The following is a 20602-nucleotide window of genomic DNA, read 5'->3' on the forward strand; positions in this document are numbered from 1 at the left end:
CGAAGTCTTCAATTTAGAAAGATAAAAATGTTTGTCAATTTACCGATCGACTGGTCCGCTGTTGTATTCGATCAACACCATTCATCTGAATGTTGCAAAACGTAAAACGCAACAAGTGGACAGTCTGTTATTTTGACAGAAGAATGTTCTAAGAAATCGAAAATGAGTAGAAGTGGTGCGGAAATGCGGGCAAGGTACAGTATATATTTGGTTAGCTATAGTACTAGCTTGAACTACTTTATCACTTAATTTTGAAAACTCGGAAAAGTCTAACATTTAATACTTTTAAAGATTTTAAGTAATTTAATAACATTACGCGCTTCTTACGATCAAGTAGTGACATGCCTGCACTTAAGGGCGACGACAGTCACTTTTTGGACCCTTGTTTTTGCTTCGTACATAGGTATCCCCAAACAATAACGTTAGATGTGTTACAGCAACATTATATTATATGTAACTATGGTATTTGGCAAGGCTTCCGAATATTCTAGCATTCAGTTCATTCACTGATTCAGGCTTAGGTTTAGGGTTAGTGATAGGGAGCCTGGCGATCTCGCCCCGTGTCGATCTCGCCCTGGCGAAATCACCCCTGGCGAGTTCGCCAGGACTTATTTTCATCGTTAGGCGAAGTTATCATACATATTAGACTTGCTAGAAGACATATATTACAACATATATTATAGTATATATCGGGGACCAGACAACTCGGACCGGGGGACATCTCGGCCACGGGGCCGAGTTATTAGACTGATAGACAGGGCATGCTGTGACACATTATATGCGTGTTAAGTATGATAGTTGGCCATGTCGTAGTGTCGAAGTATTGTACTATAGTAATAATAATGCATTATACTGATAGATACCGCTAACTATATGGTCACCATTAAGAATGACAATTGTTTATGTCGTAGGCGCATATCGTAGTGTCGGATGGGTTTCTAGAAGTATTGTACTATAGAAATAACGCAAAAGACATCATTTTCCAAATTCCCACATTTATTACATTAAATACATACGCACATATGTACGCAAAAAAACCAACAGAACACATATACATAAATAGTTATAATAAAGAAATAAAACACCAGTCACCAAAAGAACATAGAAATAAAACGTCCAACAAAAAATAAAAGTCAGTGTGCAACAGGGGCGTACAGCTTTCCACAGGCAGACAGGAATCTCGAAGTGGACACTTCACCATCTTTGTTCGAAAATTTTCCCCTGCAGATTCCTGAAAGCCTTCCTCTGTCGTCGTCGCATCTTCCTCTCTGGGACGAACCGGCATGTCAGAGAAACCAGCCTGGCTTCAGTGTGGAGCATGGGAACCAACTTGTAGAAGGGAGGGGCTGTTCCAAGGGCACGGTGGTTCAGTCGGTGATGCCAGCCCTCCACATCGTTGTTGGTCCTCACACTCTGGTTGAAGACTGACCAGGCGTTCACAGACCACACGCTGCTCCTCATCCACATAGTCCATGAGGGTCACCAACAATTTATCAATTTAACAAAAAACAAAAAACACTTTCTTTTATTTCTGTGAGAATACTTTAATTTAAAAAAACAACACTTGTTCAACAATATTATTCAACAATAGACAAGATTGTCCATGTGCCGAGTTGTCTCGCGGTGGGCCGGGTTGTCTCAGAACTCTGGGCCGAGCTGTCTCGACGTGGGCCGAGTTGTCTCAGAACTCTGGGCCGAGCTGTCTCGATGTGGGCCAAGTTGTCTCAGAACTCTGGGCCGAGCTGTCTCGACGTGGGCCGAGTTGTCTGGCATTCTATATATCTACTGTCATTATCAGCATGTTTTTGTGCCAAAACTACAGGGTTATACCGCTTATACTACTATTTTTGTGTTGGGACACGCTGTGGCGAGATCGCCATATTTACTTCCGTGTTGCATGTCTGTTTAGCGAAGTCGCTAGTACATTATAACTCAACAATATTCAAATTACAAGCAGTTTAATGTTTACTTCATTAAGTAAATACATGTGCAGTAGTCATGTCCTAACACAAAAATAGTAGTATAAGTGGTCTCTTTGTTTTGACTTATTTTATTGAGAAAAATAAAAGTTCACAAGAGCTGTCCTCAGCAAGATTGGCGTCTGGCTCTTGTCAGAGGCGGCTCCCAATGGGAACGTGCTTGAACAGTTATCTGATGGAAGCACGTAAATAAATTTACCTGACCTGAAGATTGATTGTGCAACTATCAGAAGTGACACAAAAACATTTATTTTTTCTTTTAATAAATAACTTTTCATTTGAGTTAAGTTGTTTTGTTGGGGTTTTTTGTCTTATTTACTATTCTTCAAATAAAATTCAATTATGGTGCCGTTTTAGCCATCGTAGGTTCCGTTTTAGCCATAAATTTCGGTGCCGTTTTAGCCAACGCAGGTTCCGTTTTGTCCAATTTGGTTCCGTTTTCACTTGGTGCCGTTTTGGCACGGTTCCGTTTTAGTTATAACCCAAGTGGTATAAACCTGTAGTTTTGGCACAAAAACATGCTGATAATGACAGTAGATATATACTATAATATATGTTGTAATATATGTCTTCTAGCAAGTCTAATATGTATGATAACTTCACCTAACGATGAAAATAAGTCCTGGCGAACTCACCCGGGCGACTTCACCAGGGCGAGATCGACATACTTAGTGATAGTACTGTATTAGCATGCATGCTCATGATGCTGGAACGTTCAGAAGTCTTTCCCCAGAATTATAAAAAATATCAACCTGTAAACCGCATTTTCTGCTTGTTATAGAATTTTTACAGGGATCAAGGTTAGTAGACCAGGTTTTATTTTAATGTGGCGAAGCACTGTAATAATATAGCTAATTTTGAATTTGAATGACATCAATATTCCAATGACATCACTTTGCATCTCCTTATAATGAATATAGCTAATTTTGAATTTGAATGACATCAATATTCCAATGACATCACTTTGCATCTCCTTATAATGACTATAAACTGGATACATGACGTTTCCATTTTAAGAATGCTGGAAAAATTCCAGTGCAAAATTGCTATTGAATTTTTTTTTTTTGAACAGTACGAATGCACCAGAATGTGTTTAAAGAAAATCTTTTGATTAAAAAATTGTACCTTTTACGAAATATGGATTTCAAGTGAAATTACAGTAAGATATGCTATATTTATTGTATACGAAGCCAAAACAAGGGTGTGAAAAGTGACTGTCGTCGACCTTAGTTCATCAAGATAAATGTCTCTGGCACGATATTTATTATTGTGATGTTTATTGCTGTGCCATAACGTTTATCAAGGTACACAGCAGTTCTCACAACCAGTAGTTGCCACCAAGTCACAGTTATGCCATAATTACAATAAGTGTTCATATGGTTGTGAGGCAAACATCAACAACAGTTAATGTTAAATCAGCTAAGTAGGAATCAAAGTACACATTGTAATTAATGCATATAACAGTAACTGTGAATGTAATTAATTCATTACTGTGACTTGGTGACAACTGCTGCTTGAGACAACTGTCTCGTACTAGTATGCACATTGGCTACTAGATGTTAAACACGGGTAAGCATACTGAATTACGAATTTTGCATATTAATTGAACAAGAAAACAACAAGAAACAAGCAAATGCATGATCATTTACATGTGTACATGTATATATGTAACTAGTACAGGTTTGTTGAAAAGACCCAGATTCAACATTTACTTATACATATATATACATGTCATGTACAGGGCTGGCCATATTAAAAACATTTCAATGGCCTGCTGGGAAAGTAACTCTCAAATTTTACTTGCCCACAAAAGAATTAACTCATCCCAAAATGTAAGCAGCTTAAATCAAAATTAAACTGTACGTGTGAAACAATTTCACATCATATAAAGCACTTGTAAGCACTGTGTTACTAAATATGTTTATTTCCTTTAATTTGTGAAATTGTGAATGTATCTATCGTCATGAAGGAAAATTGGAAATGAGTTTATGATTTTTTAAAAACATTAACACTTTACATCAGAATGACTTGCTCAACCAATTGAAGTCTGTGAATGGCCTCACAGTCTTGGCCAAGCTTTGAAATGACAGACGACGCTTGCTGCAGACTACAGAATTAAAAAAATTGCAAGTGTACAAAAGGGATAAAGAGGCAGTTTGTGTTCGGAAATTGTGGTTGCTTGGCAGATGATTGAATTGTTAATTTTGACATCCAAGCAATTTTTTACTTGTCTGGGGGAGAGCGGACGAGTACTTTTGGCCAGCTATGCATGTACCTGTATGTATATTTGTTGTACAATTTATTCATTATAGAACAGTAATATTTATTTTGTTTGTAATATGAAAACTACATGGTGAATGTAATTTGATTTTTTTTTTCTAGTGCCTCTCAGTTCAAAATGATTCAAGATCGAATGAATGCAACAGAAAATCATTTGGGACAGATATGTGATACGATGTCATCATACACTCGAAAAACTGCTCATGTCAGAGACAAAGGTAGAAAATCTAAACTTTCAATATTTTCTTACTACATGTTATGTTTGTCAGTTATGTCTTGTGGTGGTCCAGGGCCCCGTTCCACGGAGCGATCTTAGCCCTAAGATCACCTTAAGTGAAGATGTTAGCTGTGCAGTTACGGTGAACTTAGGGCTAAGATTGCTTTGTGGAACATGGTCCAGGGCCCTGTTTTACAAAGCGATATTACAACTAAGATCACCTTAAATGCACAGATTAATTATCGTGGCATGGTTTTGATGTGCTTCTAGGTTTCGCAAGCTATAAAATTTGTATATGGAAATAAATATTCATACATGTACTGTGTACCATGTGAATCAAAAGATGTCTACACTTACAGAAATACATTTTACATTCAGGTCTTTAGATGTCACTAATTTGGGCACAACAGGGACTTTTGTCTTTTCTGTGTGCAGGAAAGTCGTTTTAATTCAGTACTGTCATTAACAGCTGCTGTAGAGTTGTCAGAAATGCATTTCATAGTATTTTGATCTAATTTAATTAAACTTAACATTTCAGTGGTTTAGAGGTGAAATATTTTAAGGTCAGCATGTTTGTAGTTAATTTGGGCATATGTATTTTGAGCACACGGTTTATCGCCTAGGCTTTGATGCAATCTAAAGCCTTGACATTAACAAATATATTTGTTTTAAATAGATTAATTAATATCAACTTGAAATCAAATTAAAATAACCTCGTATCCAGATGAATTGTTTTGATACAAATTTGGTTTATCAGTAATATGATTATTTCTGATTTTCTCAGGTGATGATATCGCAAAAACTATGGCACGGTATGCTGACTATGAAACAATAAATATCACCTTGAAGAAGGCACTAGCTGAGTTTGCAGAGAATTTTTCAGCTGTCCAAGATTACCGGCAGGCAGAGGCAAATATTAATTTCTTAATTGTTTTCAGTCATAGCAACTTCTTTTAGAACTGGTGTTTATGACCGATGAAATAATGTATTACTTGAGTGATATTCAAAATGTTCATAAACACATAGCAGGAGTGTTTTGGGTTTTGTTTATATGTAAACTCTAGATTTATAGTCTAATGTGGTTTTAATTTGATTATTAAAGCTATTGTATGTAACTCACTATCTGATGATTTAAATAAAATGGTAAAAACAGTCTTAAAAATTAGATTTTAATTTTTTTTTTAAAGGATTCATTGTCATTTTATATTGGTCCAACCAGCCAAGTTCTGAATGAAATATTTATGAACGTTATATTTTCTGATTTTTATTTTATTTTTATTTTGTATATAAACTTCAGGTTACTCGTCTTGAAGCAAAAGTTGTGGAACCCCTTACTAGCTATGGCTTACTGTGCAAGCAGACCAAGGTTTGTACATGTAAACTGTCATCTATATCTTTGTACCGGCCTCGGTGGCGTCGTGGCAGGCCATCGGTCTACAGGCTGGTAGGTACTGGGTTCGGATCCCAGTCAAGGCATGGGATTTTTAATCGAGATACCGACTCCAAACCCTGAGTAAGGCTCAATGGGTAGGTGTAAACCACTTGCACCGACCAGTGATCCATAACTGGTTCAACAAAGGCCATGGTTTGTGCTATCCTGCCTGTGGGAAGCGCAAATAAAAGATCCCTTGCTGCCTGTCGTAAAAAGAGTAGCCTATGTGGCGACAGCGGGTTTCCTCTAAAAACAGTGTCAGAATGACCATATGTTTGACGTCCAATAGCCGATGATAAGATAAAAAATCAATGTGCTCTAGCGGCGTCGTTAAATAATACAAACTTTACTATATCTTTGTCTGCCAGTACATGCACTGCTGTATAACTGGTATATTGCAAAGGCTGTTGTATGAAAATGCCAAACATCCCTTGTTAAAAACCAAATGGAATCTGTGTTGCATAGGTGTGATTCTTCTCTCAATATTTTGCCTACGTTTGACATTTGTTTGTTAAACGACTGTTATGTAGTCATTAGCCATAATTAAAATATGATAGAACGTCAGTAACTAAAATTCCGTGGTTTTTTAAGCCTTAGTTTCAGGCTTAAACTACAGGTATTTTTCATCAAAATGTTTTATTATAGAGAGTTATCGCCCTTGAATTTAGGAGATGTGAAAATTTGTTGGGCCCAATAGGGGACATGTATTGCTTTAGCAGTTCTCTCTGTGAATGCTTGTGTGTGTATATATGATATATAATCCTGAAATTAATACACCTTTTTGTTGAGTTTAAATTGGTTTATGCTAGAGAAATGTTCACCACATCTCAAGTAACCTTTTGCTCAGCTGTTGGTTCATAGCAGTATTATTGCACAAGATATAACTGATATAGCGGTACTACACGTGTACTTTCCATGATAGATAGAGTAGCACAAACTATGACTTAATAAACCTGTTGTCGAAACAAACTATACAACATTAAAGCATCGATTGTACATTGTACTGATTTAACGATGGGATTAAAGATGATGCGAGGATGGGACATAGCCCAGTGGTAAAGCATTCGCTTGATACCTGGTCGGTCTGGGATCGATCCACATCGGTGGGCCCATTGGGCTATTTCTTGTTCCAGCCAATGCACTACAACTGGTATTTCAAAGGCTGTGGTATGTGCTATCCTGTCCGGGATGGTGCATATAAATGATCCCTTGCTACTAATTGAAAAATGTTGCAGGTTTCCTCTCTGAGACTGTATGTCAGAATTACCAAATGTTTGACATCCAATAGCCGATGATTAATAAATCAATGTGCTCTAGTGATATTGTTAAACAAAATAAAGTTTATAAAGATGATGAAGAATATACCATGGTAACTGTTTTTTTAAAAAGACTGTCCCAGCACGAGGAAGCTACAACATGTTATTTAAGTTTGTAGATGGTGGGTAGTGGAAGAAATTGAACCTGCCCTCAAATTATGTACAATACCAACTATAATAACTGTTCTAACATGTACATGTATCAATTTGTGATTGAATGGTAATTTTCAAATTGGTATTCTTTTGTATTTTCAGAATGAACTGAAGGCCTCATTTGCTAGCAGAGATAAGGAGATTAATCAAAGGAAGAAAGTGGATAAAGTTCGGCAGAAAAACCCAAGTGATGCGCATCAAATTGTATCCTTTGTGACATTCTGGGGGGGGGGGGGTGCAGTGGGGGGGTTTAGTTGGATGGGAATTGTTTTCGTTCAGAGCTACATTAGTAGCCAGTCACCAATTTTCTCACAGATTAACTCAACGAAAGTAGTTCTCACCTGCTAATGAAACTTGTTACACAATTACTGGTTGCCCGTTTTAATATTTATACGCCAATTTGCATCATTTCTGAATACTGCTGGTTTTGTGAGAGCCTAAGTAAAAACTTTAAAAGCTTTATAAGCACAGGTTCTGTTAAATTCTGAATGCATTATCACCTACAGATTCAATTAGCATTTGTTAGCCAAAAATGTTCAAACCTTATTTGGACAAGTGCACTGTAAATACTTTTATTTGTAATTTGTTCTTGTGTTTCCCTTAACAATTTTTCAGACACAGGTTGGTTTCATTCAGCTTAGATATTTTATTACATGAAAACCACATGTCGTGACAAACCTCAAGAACATATTAAAGGGACATACCCTAGTTTTTAAACACTAACAAATATTTTTGACTATTATAACCGTTTTTGATCATTTAAATCCTACTTTACTTAGATTTTATTGTTTAGATTATCAATTTCTGTACATTCAAAGTGTTTTTGGTCATCCTGATGTTTTTAATATCACAAAATGCATTTCTCATATTTTTAAAAACGCACATGCGTCTGAGAAGTAACAGATATGGAGTCAAGTTTTAGTCTATTTTTAGAGGGTATTGCACCATTTCAAAGTCACAAACTCATGTTTCTCTCAATTGTAACTTTATCCAAATGTGTAACAGGTTTGTAGATTAACTAAACTTCGTGTTAATTTTCACGGGTTGAAACTAGGGTATGTCTGTTTAAAGTAGAATATGAAGAACGACACTGAGTTTTGTGTCACGTTACAAGGAGTATGGTCTGAATCAAATCTGTGCAGGCCTGACTTAGGCCTAAAACACACTGGATCGTGGTCTGGCAAGTGTGGTACCAGTCGAACATGAAACTTGCTGAATTTAATGTGACACATTGCGTCTGGTGGCGTCAACTACAGATCTGGCAACAGACATCATAGAACATGTGCTATATTTTTATGCTACCAGACTGGCAGCTGTGCAGTGTTTAAGCTTTGGGGTTTTTTTTTTTCTTTTTCTTAAACAACAGGAAATATATGTATTAAGCTGTGTGGAATTATCATAATTATTGTTGATGTTTATAAGAAGAAAATCCATCCATTGATATCAACACAAGAAGTTATATTGAAATACTGATAACACGTAACAAATAGAGACGCAGACATTGAAATATGCCAGACATGGCATCTTTGCCACACTCGCCAGGCCCAGATTGGGAGTGTTTTGGACCTGACTAAATGAGCTGGTTCACACAAGTATACATGTAGGTTATGGATCAGTTTGAAGTTTGAACTAGCTATCCATGTGCATGTACACAGAGTATTCGTCACAAGTGTTTTTTAATGTGGAAAATATTAACAGTAATCAGTATTTCTCAAGGATCTGTCAAGACAAATACTGATTAATTATAGTCCTTCCCATCCTGGGTTTTTTATTTATTTTGTAAATAATTTCAGTTTGGTTTGATGTAAGAAGAAGAAAAGTGAATCGAAAAGTGTTTTGAAAGTAACAGAACACCCACCCCCACCCCCCCCACCCCACTATTTTTGTGTGCCATATGGAAAGCAATCGGCTCAGAAATAAATAGCTTGTAGTAAATTCCATAGTATGATAAAAGCCATTCTCTGTGGGGAAAGGACTATAGACACGGTTAATATTTTACATTTTGGGTTACTAACAGGTTTATGACATGGATATTATGGGTAAGTTAGATAAAATGTTTTATTGAAATGTTCAACTATTAATATGGCATCACTCTGATACCTTATCACTGAAGTATTGTTAGTAAATATTATAGATAGAAAAGTGGTGAAATCTTGGGTTCTCTATCTGTTACGTGTTATCTACAAGTCTGAATGTTTTATATTGAGAAGATACTAGTACTATTGTTAATTATTACTAGTTGATTATGGAAATTGATAGAACTTCACTTTATACTAGCAAAGTTATACTTTGAGGATGTGGGATTTAGCTCAGTCGATTGAGTGATCGCTTGAGGTGCTTGCGCTACAGGATCGAACCACTTCGATGGATCCATTCAGTTGATTAGGTTTTTCTCAACCAGTGCACCACAACTGGTCAAAGGCTGTGATATGTGCTTTCCTGTCTGTAGGAAAGTGCATATAAAAGATAACTTGGTGCATTAGTAAAAATGTAGCAGGTTTCCACTGATGACTACGTGTCAGAATTACCATATATTTGACATCCAGTAACCGATGATTAATTAATCAACGTGCTCTAGTGGTGTTGTGTGCCTTATACTGATTTTAAACAAGGTATCAACCAATTTATCTTTTCGACTTGGCAACATGATTGGGAGGGTGTGGTTGCGAACAAGCTTCATGCTATCAAGCCAGTCTTGGGAGAATGGCAGTCCTCCTAACGGCAGTGCAGGAAGGATGAAATAGTCTTGTGTTGTGCTCGTATTGGTCATACTTACTCGACCCATTCATTTATCCTGAAGAAAGATCCTCCACCTTAGTGTGACCACTGACAGTACGCCACATTTTGTTGGAGTGTAAGCATCTGAAAGAAATGAAAAGATATATTTGGTCCAAGAAATGTGATGGAATCATTTCCATTCCATCCAGAACCTTTATTACAATTTCTACATGATACTGACTTTTATTCTAAATTTTAATTTTATCTATCTGTGATATTTCTATTTTTCGCGCAGTTCTTTACACTGTTTTTATTAACTTTTGAATTTTTAATATTGATGTTGATCATCACTTAAGTTTTGCATTTATCATACTATGGCATAGTTTGACGCCCAATAGCCGATGTATTTTTCGTGCTGGGGTGTCGTTAAACATTCATTCATTCATTCATTCTAGTAGTGTCATTAAACAAAACAAACTTATACTTTGAAAAACAAGACTGATGTTTGTATTGTTTTCAGTGATGTTATAAATAGTATGAAACTTGGCTCTGTATAATGGGAGGATTTGCTTGTGTGTGTGTGTGTGTTTCTGTTGGAAATTATGTGGTGTTTCCTTCATTCTTTCTTTTTTTTCATGGCTGGATATGGGGCAGTTTGTGTGTGTTTTTTCTCTGGGTTTTAGTTTATGATATTGATGCTATATGTTGTGTTACAGGCGGAGAGAGAGTTACAGAAAGCCAGCGTGGAAGCAACGCGTACAGAGAAGATTCTGGAACAGCAGATGGACACGTTCGAGAAGAACAAGGTCGAAGACATGAAGGTTAGCTGGTTGTCTCCCTTAGCATGACTCTGAAAACCATTGATGTTTTAGCTAAGTGGGGGTGGGATGTAGCCCAGTGGTAAAGTGCTCACTTGATGCATGGTCTGTTTGGGATTGATTCCCATCGGTGGGCCCATTGGGCTATTTCTCGTTCCAGCCAGTGTACCACAACTGGTATATCAAATGCTATGGTATGTGCTATCCTGTGGGATGGTGCATCCTCTAAGACTATATGTCAAAATTACCAAATGTTTGACATCTAATAGCCAATGATGAAAGAAAGAAAGAAATGTTTTATTTAACGACGCACTCAACACATTTTATTTACGGTTATATGGTGTCAGACATATGGTTAAGGACCACACAGATTTTGAGAGGAAACCCACTGTCGCCATTACATGGGCTACTCTTCCGATTGGCAGCAAGGGATCTTTTATTTGTGCTTCCCACAGGCAGGATAGCACAAACCATGGCCTTTGTTGAACCAGTTATGGATCACTGGTCGGTGCAAGTGGTTTACAGCTACCCATTGAGCCTTGCGGAGCACTCACTCAGGGTTTGGAGTCGGTATCTGGATTAAAAATCCCATGCCTCGACTGATATCCGAACCCAGTACCTACCGGCCTGCCACGACGCCACCGAGGCCGGTAGCCAATGATTAATAAATCAATGTGCTCTTAGACTAGTGGTGTTATTAAACAAACCAAACTTTACTTTACTGTTTTAGTGATTCATCCAAGAAAGAACATGTGTCTTGTCACAATGTGACTTATCTTTAGTCCTTTCCAGCCTTCATGAAAATAGTTTTTTGTAAATAATTTTAGTTCGATTTGACACAAGAAGAAACATAACAAAACTCCCACTATATTTGTGTGCTATTTAGAAAACAATCAGCTCAGAAATAAATAACTTGTAGTACATACCACAGTAATAAAACAACTTTCCCTGGTGGGAAGGACTATAGATAGACTGTTTTATTTCATACTGTCACTTGGTTTCACTCCTACCTTGGTGATGTGAAATGGTCAGATATAGGTATTACTTTTCCAGTGTTAACGGCATCAGTTTGTGCGGTTAGATGACCATTTTAGTTTCGCCTTTAGCTCCCGTTTTCACAAACTGTTAAGTGCGAGATGGATGAAACTTGGTTTCTAGTTACACCTTTGGATGTTCGTCACAATGCATGTGAAAAAATACAAAATTTGTAATTAAAATACTTTTGCATTTAGGTTACCATTAAGTTTTCATCTTTAACTCCGTTTCTCACAAACTGGTGGCTGTATATTCCACAGAGGATCTCTGAAATCATTTTTTTTTTTTTTTTCAGCACTAGCCTGTCAAGCTGACCACAGACTTGAAAAAGCTTTAGTCGAGAGCATCAGGATGGCAGATTTTTTTAACTCTCTTGAAAAATAATTTGTTATATTTTATTTTTCAGAAAATCTTGCGAAACTTTGTCAACATAGAAATGATGTTTCATGCCAAGGCACTGGAACTGTACACAAAGTGTTTTCAGTCATTGAATGAAATTGATCCAGCAAAAGATGTAGAGGTATAAAATTACTAAAATTAGAAAGAGTTTTTTTTTAGTTTTTATAAACACCTCTTTAGAATGTGGTGACAACACATTTTGTCTCTTGAAACCGGCCTTGGTGGTGTCATGGTTAAGCCATCAGAGATAAGGCTGGTAGGTACAGGGTTCGCAGCCCGGTACCGGCTCCCACCCAGAGCAAGTTTTAACAACTCATTGGGTAGGTGTAAGACCACTACAGCCTCTTCTTTCTCACTAACCACTAACAACTAACCCACTGTCCTGGACAGACAGCCCAGATAACTGATGTGTATGCCCAGGACAGCATGCTTGAACCTTGATAAGCATGAAAAATAAGTTGAAATGAAAGAAAGAAATGTCTCTTGAACTGTAAATCATGTCACACTGCTGACAACGAATTATCGACATCTCTTGTTATTTATCCTTTCCCTAGAGATGGGACGATTAATTTTTGTTATTGAATTGATTTTCGATATTTGGTCCATGGTTGGATTTATTTACAATACTTTCTACAAGTACGGAGCTATCATATATACATTTTAATAAACTGTTTTAAGAGCAAGACATTTTATTTTTAATGGTAATTTGTAAAATAATTGTAAATATACAAATATACCTTGACTAGAAAAGAAAAACACAATTTTTACCATGCCATGATAGCGTGTTGGGTCTGAGATACTAGGACAATGTTTACGCCAGTATTTGAGATCAGAGGTTTGGCACAATAATTTGATGTGAATTGAGCACTGGATGGGGCAGGGGTCTCGCTACATGTCATAAGCAATGACGGGCCTGCCATCTCTTAAGACTAATTTCCAATACGCCCGCCATCCATTGGCAGCGATAGTAACATCAGCCATCTGTTTATTTAGGCCGCCATCCAAAATCACAAGTCATGCCATCGTCTTGAACTACCAGAGTAATCAGGTTCATCGTCGTTTACAAGACATTTTCGAAGTACTTGTACCCGGCAAATCTTAGGTACCATCCCTTCCTATAAGTGGAACCAGCTCTACCAATTCCCAAAGAATGCTAAAGGGGGTGAGGGGTCAGGGGGTACTCTCAGCGTAAAATGTTTTTAAAATTCAGTTGCCTTTATATACCTTCTGGAGTATATACACTTATTATAATTATAGAAGTCTAAAAGAAAGATATATTTCAAGACATAATAATATTTAGTATTATTATTTGCATACTGTCAAATCTTTGAAAAACACAAATTTGAAAAAGAGGTATGAAATAACTAGAATAAGCAAAAGTACATAATACATACAAATGTAGGCCTACTGCTGAATTATTTAACTGACCACAAGGTACATAAAATGTATCATTGAATTTTGTTTTTATCATAATTAAACACAAGTACATACATATGTAATATGTTTTTATTTGCAAAGATTTAAAAAACAACAACAGCGGGCCTAAAATCTTGTTTTTTCATGAACCGTGATTAATCATCGCATCCCTAAATGTACCTCTTTGCTTTGTTCTGCCCTTCTCTGTCCCCACCTAGTTTTTGCCCACCCTCACTTTTTTTACTCGCTTTCCTTTCTAAGACTATATTTAAAATTAACAAATGTTTGACATCCAATAGCCGATAGTTAATAAATCAGAGTGCTCTAGTAGCATCGTTAAACAGGGCTTGTAGATTATGGTAGCCCCACTCCCATGGCTAGTGATAAAAACCCACGTTTGTCAAATACTGCATTTAAGTCTATTTTGTAAATATTATTATCATGCCCCCCACCACTCGCAAAATAAGGTTTGTTTAAGGTTTATTTCCCTCTTTAGGTGACATGTGACAATTACTATTAGTAAATTTGTATTTACTTAAAGTAGGGCTAGTGAATTGTTAATCATGGCTAGTACATTTTTTAAATCACTGACCCCATGGCTAGTGGATTTTTAATCATGGCTAGTACATTTTTTAAATCACTGACCCCATGGCTAGTGAATTTTTAATCATGGCTAGTACATTTTTTAAATCACTGACCCCATGGCTAGTGAATTGTTAATCATGGCTAGTACATTTTTTAAATCACTGACCCCATGGCTAGTGAATTGTTAATCATGGCTAGTACATTTTTTAAATCACTGACCCCATGGCTAGTGAATTTGTATAACAATTCTAGAAACTCTGCATTAAACAAAACAAACTTTAAGTTTTTTCTAAAAGTTTTACTAGGACAGGGTCCAATTTCACAACACATTGTAAGCCTAGTTTTACACGGTTACGTATATCTACTACTAAACCACAATTCTTATTACTATCAACAGCCCCTGCGTGTGCTGTAACCTCACCGTGGTGCAGGGGTGTAACATTCTCTTTGAGAATGGCCAATACAGCACAAATTGAAGTTTGGAGTAAAATTCGGTGTCCGTAAAATTCTGTGATATTTGTATTTGTATTTTTGCACAGTTCTTTACACTGTTTTGTTTAAACCTTGAATTTTTATATTGATGTTGATCATCACTTTATTTATTTGCATTACCATAGTTTGACACCCAATAGCCGATGTATTTTTCGTGCTGGGGTGTCGTTAAACATTCATTCATTCATTCATTCATTCATTCATTTTACTATCAACAGAACAACAAATATAGTTTGAAGTAAACACATCTCTTGTTTTTACAATACTCCATCCACATGAAATAGATGCCAAACATGTAAACGGTTGACCAGTATATCTGCTAGTCGCAGATATAATCTTATGATGTTTTTGTGAAATTGACCCTATCTCTGTAACACGTGTTGCTTTCGCAGGAGTTCAAACAGAAGGTGCACCCATCCGATAACACGTCATCGCGTATGATCATGGCAAAATCCGCCTCCGACGCTTCGATGCAATCCAACAGGACGCCGTCTGGTCAAACTACGCCTGGCAGTCAGCGTTCGGCCGGCAGTCAGAATTCTCAACAGAGCTCGAAACTAAACTTTCAACAGAACTCACAACAGAACTCACAACAGAACTTTCAACAGAATTCACCATCACAAACCACATCCAGCACACAACAGAATATCCCCACACAAAAGTCGTCGAATACACAACAGCGCAACACACCTGCACAGTCACCAATGAATTCACAGAGACCATCACCTGCACACACGCCGATAAAAGTGCAATCTAAAGTAAATGTAAGAAGAAGGCTAGCCTGTTATTATACAGTTGACTGATTCTATATTACATAACACAACAAACATAGCATGGACCTTTTGTCTTTGGTGGTTGGTGGTTTTTTAGTTTTTTTTATGTACCTGTGTGAACTGGTTTAAATTACATATTGCTTGCAAGGCCATAAAATCTAGATTTCAAAAATATATATATATTATTTTAAAAGGTTTATGGAGGTAAATACTATAATAATTTTATATTACATGTATGTAGGACAACATATTTCTAAAGCTGTAACTAGCAGATATGCATTTGAGCGCCAAAAAGTATATTTAAAAATGAAATTTTTTGTTGTGATGTTCGCACAAAAAGAAAGAAATGTTTTATTTAATGACGCACTTTTATCTGCTTTATTCAACCACTTTCAATTGTAAATATTTCTGTGGATTTAATTTTTCATTTAAAAAAAAAAGTCTCTAAAATTTATTTTTCATTCAGTACAGTGAATAATTTTTCTTGAATGTTTTACCGATGTGTTTGGGTTAATAACTGTGGTGATAGCCACACAGTTTTTCTGTTTATTAATCATCTTAATCTGTTTGTTATTGTAGGTGTTGGAGGATGACAGCGAGGATGATGATGATGATGATTATGACGACGATGATGATGACTATGATGATGAAACTACAGAAGCAAGCACAGCCAGGACTGGAAGTATTAGAAAATGATCAGCAGCTGATTAGAGACGATTCTTTTAGTGGCTGCTACAGGGAAGCTATATGAGGAATGCACAGATATGTTCGGTTGGAGCCCTGTTTTTAGCCATGCCATTGGCAGCCCCTAAACCCTAAAATGATGAGCAGTTTATCAAAGAAAATTTGTTTAGTGGTTGCCGCAGGGTGCTCGCCTGTGTTTGTCAACTATTCTATTCTCTACATATTACACTAAATGAAGGATGCACAGATATGTTAGGTTGGAGCCCTCTTTTTAGCTATTCCGTTGGCAGGCCCCTAGCCCCTAAAATGATGAGCAGTTGGTCATAGAAAAGTCATTCAGTGAGCCAGCCTTTATTCTGGGAACCAGTCTCTATTAGTCGACTTCTCCATCTTGCACATTACACTAGATGGGGGAATGGACAAACATTTTAGGTTGGAGTCTTCTTTTCAGCCATCCCGTTGGTAGACCCTTACCCCATAAATGATAAGCAGTTGGTAGAGACAAGTAATTTTGTGATTTTCATTCATTCATTCAGAGTCAGCCTCTTATTTGTCAACAGTTCACCCTATACATTACACTAGATGTGGATCTTTGAGGTGGAAGATGCATTTTTAGCCATCCGGATGGCAGCCCCCTTAACTCCTAAAATGATAATCATAGTCAAGCCATTCTAGTTCAATAGACAGTAATCCGCCCTTTTCAGTGGTTAATTGGTCTCATTGTTTATGTTGCTACCTGTTCATTACATCATTCTATAATCAAAAGTAGTGTGTGATGTCACATAATAAGTGACGTAATATATATATTTATTATCCACATAGTTGAAGATATTCAGGGAAATATAACCAGTATGACCCATATGTGTCGTAATGATTGCACGTGCATATCGAATGACGTCATTTTGGGAAGTGACGTCATGACTTAATGCTGCTTCTCCAGTGTAAACCGCTTATGAAAAATGACGTCATTTCGTCGCCTCTTTTTAGTTACGTTTTAAACGTTTTGACATGCTCTCGTTCGGGCAATACAAGAATCCTGACACTCGTTACGTAAAATCAGTACGACACACAAGCTCATGTAATAATCTATATATATATATATATATTGGCTGTGAGCAGGCTCTTGATGTCACAATACAAAAATATGACTTTCATAATAATTATAGTATGATTGCTTCAATGATTGATTTTCTTGAGGCTAGAGTCAGAAAAAGACATCTACAAGAGAACTCATTCCAGATAATATTATTCAGTGATTTTCACATAGACCAAACCTACTGGTATCAGCTACTCAAGATCAGAGATGCACAGATATTTTAGGTTAAGAGTCCCCGTTTTTTTAGCCGTCAAGATGGCAGCCCGCAACTCCACCTCAGGTTAAAGCCTGCAGTGTTAAGTTCAGAGAGATAACCTACTTCTGCTATTACTGTTGCCTTTACTGCGGCTGTGTCGACGGAAACATGTTGCTGTTGGTACCACAATTACCACTGCCATGTTGATATTCACTTCATCTACACATTTGCTCTAGTTTGACAGCCAATAGCCGATGTATTTTTCATGCTGGGGTGTCGTTAAACATTCATTCATTTACATTTACTCCTGCTATTGCTGCCTCTGTTACTGTTACCGCTGCTAATATTAGACCCTTCATTTGTGTACCTCTGTCAACGTGTATGTTACCGTTAACAAGACACTTGCTTAATAGAGAAAATGTATATCCATTGATATTGTATTGTGTGTTCTGCATTCATAAAGTATTCCATCCATGTTGCACATCTTGGTCGTGAAGTAGTGGTTAAGCTATTGGCTCTTAAGATTTATTGGAACTGGGTTTGCATCCCAATACTGGCTCCCATCCCGAATGAGATTAACTGCTCAATGAATAGAATATATATATCAGCTATTGAGTGTCAGACACTGGTAAGTTAATGGCCGAGTACAGAAGTGTAATGCTGCATTCATTAAAAGTCGACCGGCCTCGGTGGCGTCGTGGTTAGGCCATCGGTCTACAGGCTGGTAGGTACTGGGTTGGGATCCCAGTCAAGGCATGGGATTTTTAATCCAGATACCAACTCCAAACTCTGAGTGAGTGTTCTGCAAGGCTGTATGGGTAGGTGTAAACCACTTGCACCGACCAGTGATTCATAACTGGTTCAACAAAGGCTATGGTTTGTGCTATCCTGCCTGTGGGAAGCGCAAATAAAAGATCCCTTGCTGTCTGTCATAAAAGAGTAGCCTATGTGGCGACAGTGGGTTTCCTCTTAAAATCAGAATGACTATATGTTTGACGTCCAATAGCCGATGATAAGATAAAAAATCAATGTGCTCTAGTGGTGTTGTTAAATAAAACAAACTTTAGTTTTTCATTATAAGTCGTGAATATTGTATTTCCCAATTCACAAGTTGTGAAGAGCATTCGTTTGGCAAAAGGACCCTCGAACACAGCTTGTGAACTGGGATAGGTTTTCTGTATCAATCTTCACAACTATGGAAAAAAAATGGCAGAACAAACACCAATCAAATCGTGCAGTTATGAGTTGGGGTGTGTGAGATTGGAGTGACAGTGCAGATTGTCTATAAATCACCTGAATGCTCTCCTCTTGGTGAAGTCGTGTCCACAGTTGGGAACTTTTGAATTCATGATATTCACCGATCTAATTAAAATTAGCTCCACTACTTAATTACTATTACCTGTGGATCTAACAGCACCTCATTGGAGCTCATGTCCAGTTGACCTTTCATTCGACCAATTAAAACCTTACTTGCAAAGTCATGCCAGTGAGTTGAAAAGAATTTGAAAACATTCAGGATTATGCCGAGGGTATACGAAATGATTCAGGTGAATTACAAAGTATGCCGGAAACTAATTTCAATATAAAATTTTATATAAAATTTGTTTCAAGACGAAAAAAAAAAAAAACGTGATGGTATATACTAGTATACAATCCAGAATTTATTACTGCACTTTTCCCCCTGTTTTTTAATATTGAAATAGACCAACAAGTTTGTCTATTGCATAAATAGTCTCGCCCGATATTTTTAGAATTTGTATGCTCCCGAATAACGCTATAAAAGGTGAAGTGTAATTGGTTGATATTTAAATTGTTATTTATAGATGAAATTTCACCTGGACATGGGAGTCCACACAATGCTGTTAGATCTACTGAGTAAGACCAGTAGAGCTAAGTTTAATCAGATTGGATATTCACAAGCACCAAATGAACGCAGCATACGGCTACTTCATCTGCTTCTTACTCATTACCACTACAAATAACCCTTAACCCCTGTCCTGGACAGACAGGTCCAGATAGCTGAGATGTGTGTGTGTCCAGGACAGTGTGCTGTAGCCTTAAATGGATATAAGTACGAAAAAAGATTTTTTAAAAAAAAAAAAAATCCCTCCATGTTTTAGCTGTTACTACAAATTCTGTTATTCTTGGTCAGAAATTGCCTGTTATTTTAATGTATATTAAATTTGTGTAGCATATACCTGACTTTTTTTTTCGCACAAGCCATCTGTCTACTAACTTGTATGTGATAAGGAGAGAACATAAGATACTTTTGACATTGGAAGAGAGTGAAGTTTGGTCCTTCACTCACTGTAACTCAGGTTAATTTTTTATTGTGTTTTTTGTTGACAATTTTGTATATTTATTGACCCAGATCATGAAATGATATTATTGTTAGGATTGGGATCGCTGAATCACTGTTGTACATACTATAGATTTTAAAAGGAGTAGGTTAGATAGAAGTATGTTTGTGGCCCACCAGTAAGTGAAGAGAATAAATCTGTAAAATCGAAATTTAAATTCATGTGTTAATAATTTTAAAGGGCATAATTTTGATGTCAAAAAGACAAATTTTAATGAAAAAACAACATCATGATTTTAGGCTAAACTGTCCTGTTCAAAGCATCAGAAACATATCAGCAGGCTGTGTTCAATCTCCATTTTTGAAACATGAGAGAATATTAAGAAAATCAATCAAATGTGTGAAAATTATGACTGAAACACGCATGCACTCATATTTGAACAAGGAAATAATTGTTGTTTTTGTTGCATTTTCAACAACAATTTTTCTTCTTTTTTTAATCTTTTTTTGTATGTTTAACGACACCACTAGAGCACATTGATGTATTAATCATCAGTTATTGGATGTCAAACATTTGGTAATTTTGATATATAGTCTTAGAGAGGAAACCTGCTACATTTTTCCATTAGTAGCACATACCACGGCCTTTGATGTACCATTTGTAGTGCACTGGCTGGATTTGTAAATAGCCCAATGGGCCCACCGATGGGGATC

The 20602-nt window shown here is 36.8% G+C and overlaps 1 protein-coding gene across 2 annotated transcripts; it reads left to right on the forward strand.

Moving 5' to 3' along the window:
* The first annotated feature begins 84 nt into the window (after positions 1-84).
* On the forward strand, positions 85-18387 carry LOC121389562 (protein FAM92A-B-like). Of its 2 annotated transcripts, none has more exons than XM_041521237.1 (10): positions 85-194; positions 4362-4477; positions 5261-5385; positions 5774-5842; positions 7480-7581; positions 7993-7998; positions 10812-10916; positions 12355-12468; positions 15233-15604; positions 16193-18387. In XM_041521237.1, the coding sequence occupies exons 1-10, from the start codon at positions 163-165 to the stop codon at positions 16307-16309; spliced, it is 1158 nt and encodes a 385-aa protein (XP_041377171.1). In that variant the 5' UTR covers positions 85-162; the 3' UTR covers positions 16310-18387. The 2 variants fall into 2 exon arrangements, with proteins under 2 accessions (XP_041377171.1, XP_041377172.1); XM_041521238.1 differs by having other exon boundaries at positions 193-210.
* The last annotated feature ends 2215 nt before the right edge of the window (positions 18388-20602 follow it).

This window comes from Gigantopelta aegis, chromosome 14, assembly GCF_016097555.1.
Source record: "Gigantopelta aegis isolate Gae_Host chromosome 14, Gae_host_genome, whole genome shotgun sequence".
Lineage (NCBI taxonomy): Eukaryota > Metazoa > Mollusca > Gastropoda > Neomphalida > Peltospiridae > Gigantopelta > Gigantopelta aegis.